The 8,762-nt window shown below is 50.8% G+C and overlaps 1 protein-coding gene across 1 annotated transcript; it reads right to left on the reverse strand.

Moving 5' to 3' along the window:
* Window positions 1-1,988: 1,988 nt before the first annotated feature.
* Window positions 1,989-4,727, reverse strand: MYOG (myogenin). The gene is made up of 3 exons (XM_059904505.1): window positions 4,197-4,727; window positions 3,343-3,424; window positions 1,989-2,731 (listed from the first exon to the last, which is right to left on the reverse strand). Exons 1-3 carry the CDS (start codon window positions 4,665-4,667, stop codon window positions 2,610-2,612), a joined length of 675 nt encoding a protein of 224 aa, XP_059760488.1. The 5' UTR covers window positions 4,668-4,727; the 3' UTR covers window positions 1,989-2,609.
* Window positions 4,728-8,762: the final 4,035 nt, after the last annotated feature.

An 8,762-nucleotide genomic window follows, 5' to 3' on the forward strand; every position in this document is an offset into this window, starting at 1 on the left:
CCAAGGGCAGTGAGCCAGGGAGAGCTAAGAGTTGTGGCAGTGACCTAGGTATTCCTCTCCAGCCTTTCCAAGAAGGTAAAACTGTGTCAACTGAAGAAAAAGGCACAACCTAAAAGTTGCAAGATATGTTTTACTCAGGGAACTTACTGAGGACTATAGCCCAGGAGACAGCCTCTCAGATAACTCTGAGGAACCGTTCTGAAGAGTTAAGGGAGGAGCCAGGATATATTGGAGTTTTTGCTGAAAAAAAATGTAGTCAAATGTCAAAGATTACTGCTAATCACAAAACACAGGCATATCAAATTAATGATTTTAGTGCTTTTCTATGTATGGGAAGATGCAAGAGTCCAGGCTCATTGAAATTATTCTTTAGGTATGCATGTTAACAATCTAGGGCCAGTATCTGAAGCACATAATGCTTCCTGTTTTTTCTCCATCCTGGATTCCCCTCGGGGAGTACCTTGCCACTACAGTGGATGATAGTTTGATGGCAGGCAACATTTGTTGTTTACTAGAATGGCAGGCAACATTCCCTGTCCACAGCTGTAAACACAATGACATAAACCCAAGAAGAAAATCCCACAAACGGGGACAGATTAGGCCAGTTTATGATTCCCAGCAGGCCCAGCCCTGACTGGTTTGGGATGAGCAGGCCCTGGGGGAGACCCTCCCTTCTGCACCCTCACCTGAGTTCTGTGAGCCTACTCCACCTTTTGCTTAAATGGAGTTTCTGGAGAAACCTCTGGGAGCAGTGTGTTGACTCCCCTCTCCAGGAGCAAGTCAAGAGGACAGGTGTGGTAGGCCCAGCTGAGCCCAGAGCAAGTGCAGAATGGGCATCAGGGCCTGGTTGATAAAACTGGGTTAAGTGTTTTATAAAGGGCCCTGAAGAATTGAATGCAGGCTGGAATATACCACACTCTGAATCCCCTGACTTCTGTAATGATTCTAAAACTTATAATTTGCAATAAATCAGACACACTTAGCGTGAAGCAGTTGGAATTAATAAAGGCTTTAGTCCATTCAAATTCTAGCTCCTGATGCCTTCTCAGTTAATATTATGTGATCTCTATCCAAATTCTTTCTCCTCAATTCTTCACCCACCTTCTCCCCCTCAGGAAGCCAGTCTTTGGAAAATAGCATCCCATATGAAGAGAGCCCCAGCTTTGTTTCCTTTGTAAGCCCCTTCCCCTACCCCCAGCAGAATTGCCTTCATCCTCTGAGCTGTAGACAGGGACCAGAATCTCTTGCAGCCTGGAGGAATGGAAGGGTGTGGTGAGGGGACATGCTGGTTGACCTGGAAGAAAGTGAGAATGTCTGACCCTAATCACCCTGATTGAATTACCTCCCACTTCCTCACAGGACTCCTGCTAATGTGGCACCAGAGGAGAGGCAGGTATTAGAGAGGGGAAACCCACAAATTCCAGCTCTACACCCCTGTCTGCAGGCTGTGGTCTGAGTGCTAGGCATATGAGCATGCTCAGTTAATTGGAAGGGAATGGACCTATTGGGATATAAGATGGAGTGCAGTAGACTGTGAACAGTGTCTATGAATTAGAGTGCAACAGAATGCTCAACGGAATTTCCTGCATGTCCCACAAGGATTTCTGTAGAATCTTGTCTTCGCTCAGCCAATGGACCAGACCTGGCTTCCTTTGTAATGGTAAAAAGAGCAGGGATCCCAGCGCCTAGTGACCACCAGCAACATGGTGCCTCTGACGCTTTTGGAGCCCCATCTGCTCCACAAGCCCTGGCCCTGCCATGTGTCTGGACCACTGAGGTGGGAGAAGCTATAACGTTAGTCATCTCCTCCCTCTATATCATCACAGACACTCTTCTAGCACCCAGTCTTTATTCATTTTTTAAAAAAGAAATCCAAATAAGTTAGCAAAAAAAAAAAAAAATATACAAAACAATGGCAAAACCACACAATGCTTAGTTAACAAAATAAATCACCCCAGGAGTCCCTGCCCACCCGCCCCCCCCCCCACCTGTCCCTGGCAACTTCAGCACAGAGACCTTGGTCAGATGGCAGCTTTACAAACAACACACAAAACAAAACAAAACATAAAACCACTGGAAGGTTCCCAGCATTCACTGCAAAAGCTTGGCCCCCCAGTGACTTGGGAACAGAGGATTGTTCCTCTCCCTTCTCTCAATTCAGGGCAGGCCCAGCCTAACCCTGGCATAGGAAGAGACAACAACAGGAGATGTGCATAGTTTGTCCAGGTCAGGACACTGTCTTCGTCTCTCAAAGTGTATCTTTTCAGGGGGTGGAATTGGAGGCTGCATTATGATCAAAGGGAAGCTCCTGAGTTGCCCCCTGAGCCAGGGGGCTTACACAAGGGGGCACTCCGGTCCCCTGCTTTATCTCCCTGGAAACAGAACTGCTCTCTGCTCTAAGGAGTTAGCTAAATGAGAGCATCCATTCCCTCTCTGGGTGGTGGGTTAACCTTATATGGATGAGGAGGGGGATAGTCTGGCATTTGGCAGCCCCAAGACTGGCTTCCTGGCATCAGGACAGCCTGGCTTAGGAGAGCCCTGCTTCAGAAGTGGTGGCATCTGTGGCCAGCTTGGGGGGCTCTCATGGTTGCCCATTTTGGCAGACAATCTCAATTGGGCATGGTTTCATCTGGGAAGGCCACAGCGACATCCTCCACTGTGATGCTGTCCACGATGGAGGTGAGGGAGTGCAGATTGTGGGCATCCGTAGGGTCAGCTGTGAGCAGGTGATCTGTAAGGAGAAGGTAGGAAGATGTTACCTGGGTGATAAGTGTCTTAAGACCCAAGACAGGGGCTGAGCCCTTTGGAGTGGCACGGGTTTTCCTGGACAGATAGGTGAGAAAAGCTCAGGGTCCTACTCCCCAGCCCATGCCTTTCCTAGTGCTATGTGCACGTGTGTGTGCGTATGTGTGTGTAAACGCCAGTGTGTCCTCTCTGATATCACCTGGTGGGGTTAGAATTTGGAAGCAGTTATTCCGAAGTGGAGCCAGAATGGTGTATCCTGGGAGACTAGAACTGCCCTTTGCTGGCCCAGTTTTGCAGCACTGACTCAGCAATTCCCAGGGACCCTTGGGGCAGGGACATTGTCCTCTCTGTGGGGAAGGTCATCTACCAGGCACCAGCTGGGGAGTTGCAGGAGGCCTAGACAACTCCTTAGCTGGTCAAGGCTTCAGGGAGGCACATGGCCTTCTAGCCCACCATTTGGGGCCCTGGATTCAAAAGGTCCCTAGAGAGGCCAAGGGAAGAGGACTAGAGCAGGGAGTAAGATAAGAGGGGAGAACTGGGCTTAGAGATAGCCTGTGGGATTTGAGTCAAAGTAACCAGGGTCCTGGTCTCACTTACCCCCTGGGTTGGGGCCAAACTCCAGTGCACTTCCCCACTCTGGACTGCAGGAGGCACTATGGGAGCTGCATTCACTGGGCACCTGCAAGACAGGGCGAAGGCCCAAGGTCAGGGCACTGCCATTCTTGGTGGTGTCTCTTTGTCCAGTCCCAATGGGCAGAAGTACCTGTGGTGGGGTTGGAGGGTGGGCCACAAGCTGCAGCCCTCCAGCCTGGCCCACCCCCTGTTCCAGAATCTTCAAAATCACCTCCTTTCATGCCTCTCTCTGGCCACAGAGCCCCTGCTTCAGGGCCATTCCTAGCAACCATCCGGCGTGGTGATTCTGCCCTCATAGGACACCTAGCCTAAGGGGGTCTGTGGTTTTCTTGACCCTGGGATAAGGGTGAAGGAGGCAGAATGTCTGGCCCAACCAGGGCCACTTTTGTGCAGGCCTGTTGAGGTTCCATGAGAGACCGAGTGGGTTTGCTCTCTGCTCAGCCATACCCAGGAGGGGGTCGGGTGAGGGGCAAAGCAGTCTTCTCAGGTACACTCGGCCTTGCCTTTTAGGCCCTGTCTTCCCCCTTATCCAGCTGACTCTGGACTTGCTCCTGGATCCCTCCTTCAGTCCTGTTCCATCCCCCTCCACATGCTTCTTCTCCCCACTGCCTTTATCTTGTCTGGAAAGGACACAGAGACACAGGAAGTCAGCTGGGCAGCCCAGCTCTAACAAAGGAAGGCATCCTGCAGCCTCTTAAGACCCTGTCTGGCTCCTGCTCTAGCCATCTGACTGAGCCCCACCGCGGGGTCCTCCAAGGCTGTCCAGGTGCCTCCTGTCCCCCCTCCCCCTGGGGCAGGTGGGTGGGATGGCCACTTACCCCTGGTTGGGGTCCGCCCCCGCCTCGGTAGCGGAGATCGCGCTCCTCCTGGTTGAGGGAGCTGAGCAGGGCCTGCAGGCGCTCGATGTACTGGATGGCACTGCGCAGGATCTCCACCTTGGGCAGCCGCTGGTTGGGGTTGAGCAGGGTGCTCCTCTTCAGGGCCTCAAAGGCCTCATTCACCTTCTTGAGCCTGCGCTTCTCCCTCAGTGTGGCTGCCCGCCGCCGGTCCACAGACACCGACTTCCTCTTGCACACCTTACACGCCCACGGCAGGCACTGGCCTGGGCAGTGCTCGGGGGTCCCTAGCCCCTTGTCTTCGAGGGGCACTCGGGCCTCGGGGCTCAGGCTGAGCTCAGTCCGCTCATAGCCCGGTGGCTCAAAGCCCTGGAGGTGGACGGGCAGGTAGTTTTCCCCGTCATAGAAGTGGGGTTCCTGGTAGAAGTAGGGGGATGTCTCATACAGCTCCATGGGGTCAGAAAAGACTTGTTCCTGCCACCAGCCCCCAAGCTCCTGCAGCCCCTCACGCCAACTGCTGGGTGCCATTTAAACCCTCCCCGCTGGCATGGAACCAGAGATAAATATAGCCAACGCCACAGAAACCTGAGCCCCCCTCTAAGCTGTTGCTGCACATCAAGACATTTACAATGGATTAGATGTGATTCCCCTTCCCTCTCCCCCTGCACACCCCCACCCCTGCCCCCAGCCAGCCTACCCCCAGCCGGCTCTTGTGCACGGGTAGGGAGGCCATAGGGTGTAATTTGACTAGTTTTCATTTCTCAACAGCCTCCATGGGGGCTGGGGAGGTGGGGGAGGACACACATTCTCCTCTCATCTGCTCCTTTCAATTACTCCTAGCTGGGCGGCCTGCCTGCTTCTAGTCCCAAAGAAGCGGGATGGGGGTGGAGGGAGGAGTAAGGAAGGGGTAAGTTTAGGCTGGAAGAGGCCTTAAGAAGTCAACTTATTCATCCCCCTGCTTCCTCACAACACCTTACCCAGACTATATCAGTCAGATGAAACTCTTAGAGAGATTCCCCTCCCAGAGGGTGAGAGTGCTTTAAATTTGGGGCATGTATTGATACTCAGTGTCTGAGGTAACAAGGATTGGCTGATGGATTCAACTTCCGGGTTTTCAAAGAAGCTTTGACATCATATGTCGCTTAAGTCTCATGTGATTGGGGATAAATTGAGGCAAAAGGAATTTTTTGGTCTTATTTTTCCTTTTTGGTGTGTGTCAGTGGAAGTTTTCTCTTTAATACAGCTGGCCAGGGTCAGAGCAGAGATTAGAACTTACAGTCTACACATCTCCACCTTCCCCACAGAGGCAAGGTCAAGATCTATTAAGCCCTCTGTCTCCTCCCTTTCTCACTCTGAATCACTTATCTGTCCTCCTATGTCACCTCTTCAACTTTCTTTCCTGCCCCATTTAGACACCAGGATTTTCCTGGCTCCTTACTGTGGGTGGGGTAGAAAGGAGAGAAAGCAGAGACCTTCAAACTCAGTTTAAATATGCCCTCTCCTTGACCACTTGGCTTGGTTGTTCTGGTCTTCCCTTCTGAGCCATCAGCTTTATATATATCATGCAGATCTCAAATATCAGGTGGAGGAGAGACTACTTAATCTTCGGGCTTCTCAGTCCACGGATATCTCTCAGCAGAAGCTTTGGGGTCTGAGAGGACAGTGGTCCCAATATAGTAGGCAGACCTCAGAAATCAGCAGTGAACAAGGCTCAATCTTGGGACTGAAGGATTACAGGGATGCTCAAGGCAGGGTCTCTACCCTTGAGGACCTTATCATCTAGTAGATCCTGCTAGTCACCTGGTTCTACCCAACCCCTGATGCCCAAATCCCCTTCCCAGTGGCCATTGTCCAACATCTGTTGTCCTCACAAGGCAGCCCATTCCACTGATGTGCAGGGAGGCCTTCTGGGTTTTGAACTGCAATCTGCTCCCTCTACTATCTTCTATCCTGTGGTCCCAGTTTTTTCCCTGGGACACTCTGGACTAAGTCTGATTCCTCCTCCTAAGACAGATGAGGCTGATGTTATAAGTTCCAACCAGTGGCAAGGATAACAAGAAGAAGAGGAACTGTGCTAGGGACTCAGGGAGGACTTCCCAGGGAAGGTGAGATCTGAATGGAGCTTGAAAAACCCAGCTTTTCTCCCTCTCATTGTCTGTGGTGAGGAGCCAGGAAAATGCTGGTGTCCTTTTGGGGTAAGGAACAGAGATGAGGAGGGGACATAACTAGACAATTTTTTAAAAAACCCAAGGATTTTGAGGGGGAGCAGCAAGGTCTTAATTTGGTTTTTGGCCTTACCACTGTGATACAAAGTGGCAGCCTTGGGGCTGTGGGTTGTAAACCTTGCTTTGACTCTGACCAGATAGGCTGAAGAAGAATCTCTATTTCTAACATACATCCCATCAAGAAAAGAAAAAATAAAAGAAAACCCTTGTCTCAGTTTACACTCTAATCCTCTGAGCGTTGAGAAAAAGAGTGATGTTGAAATTACTATAGAAACCCAGAAATTGCACTATTTTGTCCTTTTGGGATCCAGTCTGCCTCACCCCTAAACAATGTGCCCACATCCTCTAAAAATGGAAGCAGGAGAACTGGGCTTGTTCTGTGATTGTTTCTAGGATCTTACTCTCTGGTTGGTGAGTGTGGACACTGTGTGAATGTTAAATTACAATGCAAGAGAGAGCTATTTTAATTCAGCAGTAAACATGGGGGCCACGACCGATTGTAAATGAGTGGCTTCATCAAATGAGTGTTGAAGTTTACAGAAAATCAAAATCACCGAAGGCTGGAAGGGGAGGAGAGCCCTGGGCTGGGTCTTGGAGAAAAGGTAGGATTTGGATGAGAAGAGGAGAGGAGGGTGAAGGGAGCATTGGGTAGATGGGTTTGTATGGAGCTCAGGGTTCAGGTAAGTGGATGATTGGACAAGCCTACAAAGACGAGAGGAGGCCCACCTAGGCAGAATGGAGGGACTTGAAATCTGAGGCAAGGAGATGGCACAGAAGACCATGACAATGACCCAGGAGTGAAGTGCTGAAGACCTGAACAAGCCACTCAGAGGCAAGAGGATGGATTCAACTGGGAGAGGATGTATGTTTCAGCTGGTAAAGGGATGGTACATGCGTATTATAGGGGAGTGGTTGTTGTATTGATGAAAGGGCACCTGGCACATGGAAACACCTCCAAAACATTAGTCCCCTTACTTGCTTTGTCCCCTTCTCCACTCCTGGCCTCTCCCTCAGGCTATTTCCCTGGCTGTCTTCATTGCCTCTGGGGGACCAAAACAGCAGGGAAAACCTGGCCCCACCCCATGTGTGTATATATTTATTCATTCACTCTTTCATTCAAGGAACAGGTATTGTGCACCTTGTGCTGGTTGTGAGAGTCACTGATGTGAATAAGATGTGGTCTTTCTGCCTGCCAGGTACTCACAGTTGAGTGAGGAAGATGATTATACAAAGTAGGTGATAACAGAGTAGGCTAGAAAAAGTGCTAATATAATCCAGAGAAGGAATTTATTCATTTATTCCTTTCTCTGCTCAACTCAATTTCCTGAGAGCCCACTCTCTATTATTCCCCGGGCATTACTGGACATAGGCAAGAGCAGTAAATAAGATGAGTCCCTGCCCTCAGTTTGGGTGTGAGTTTGGCCTTAGGTCTGTGTGATGTTTGCCTCTGACCAAATGTGAGGGCAGGACTGGGAGGTTAGGGTGACCTTGTGTGTCTAGGTTTCAATGAATCCCTGTCTCTGCATGTGTTTGTGTATGTCTGTCTAAGTAAGTGGCTTGGGGACTATGTCAAATCTCAGCTGTGAGGCACAGACCCTTCCAGAACTGAGAAGATAGGGTGGCCCAGGTGTCTCTCACCTCAGAACCCTAATGGAGCGATTGACCCTTTTCTCTCCTTGTTCCTCTCTTAGAACTGAGCTGAGGAAAAGCTGCCCCTAGAGGCTCCCCCTGCATATTCCTCCACCCCGTGAAAACTGCCCTCTGATGGATGGGAACATATTGGTGCCAAGCACAGAACAGCCTTTGTGCTCTGCCACCAGTGGTGATCCATCAGCTCTAACTTGACAGCAGGGCGTCAGGCCTTAATCCCCACCCCTGCTGGCTTGGGCACTCAGGGCCCCCTGCTCTGACTGTAGCCTCCTCCTCCAGCAGTCCTGCTCCCTCCAGAGGAAGCCCTTATCCCTGGCTGGGGCTCCAGGGCCAGGTCGTTTGTGCCCCCACCCTGACTGTCTCAACTTGATTCTGTCTATTTGCATGCTGGGCTGATCTCATTTGCATGGTAGTGCTTGGATTTCAAAATGCTCAGAGATCCCCTTCACCTGCTCCTGACTCTACCCTTCCACATCTGCTGCATACCCAGTCCCAGGCCTCCGACTCCCAGCATCTTCCAGTCCCTACTGACCGCACAGGGGGGCTGACCTGGGCTGCTAGTTTGCTTGACTCACATCAAAGCAAGTTTCCCATCCCAGAGTCTCACATACCTAGGTATAGAGGATCAAGGAGAAGGTTCTGGAAGAGTGGGAGCCTCTGGCTTCTCCAAACA

The sequence above is a fragment of the Balaenoptera ricei genome, chromosome 1 (assembly GCF_028023285.1).
Source record: "Balaenoptera ricei isolate mBalRic1 chromosome 1, mBalRic1.hap2, whole genome shotgun sequence".
NCBI lineage: Eukaryota > Metazoa > Chordata > Mammalia > Artiodactyla > Balaenopteridae > Balaenoptera > Balaenoptera ricei.

What these genes read in the sequence shown, in the direction of transcription:
- MYOG (XM_059904505.1), bottom strand. Translation starts at nt 4,667, where the DNA reads ATGGAGCTGTATGAGACATCCCCCTACTTCTACCAGGAACCCCACTTC. An exon ending in GGGGCGGACCCCAACCAGGG is followed by an intron (nt 3,425 to 4,196) that starts GTAAGTGGCCAT and finishes CCTGTCTTGCAG; the next exon opens with GTGCCCAGTGAATGCAGCTC. An exon ending in GTTTGGCCCCAACCCAGGGG is followed by an intron (nt 2,732 to 3,342) that starts GTAAGTGAGACC and finishes TTCTCCTTACAG; the next exon opens with ATCACCTGCTCACAGCTGAC.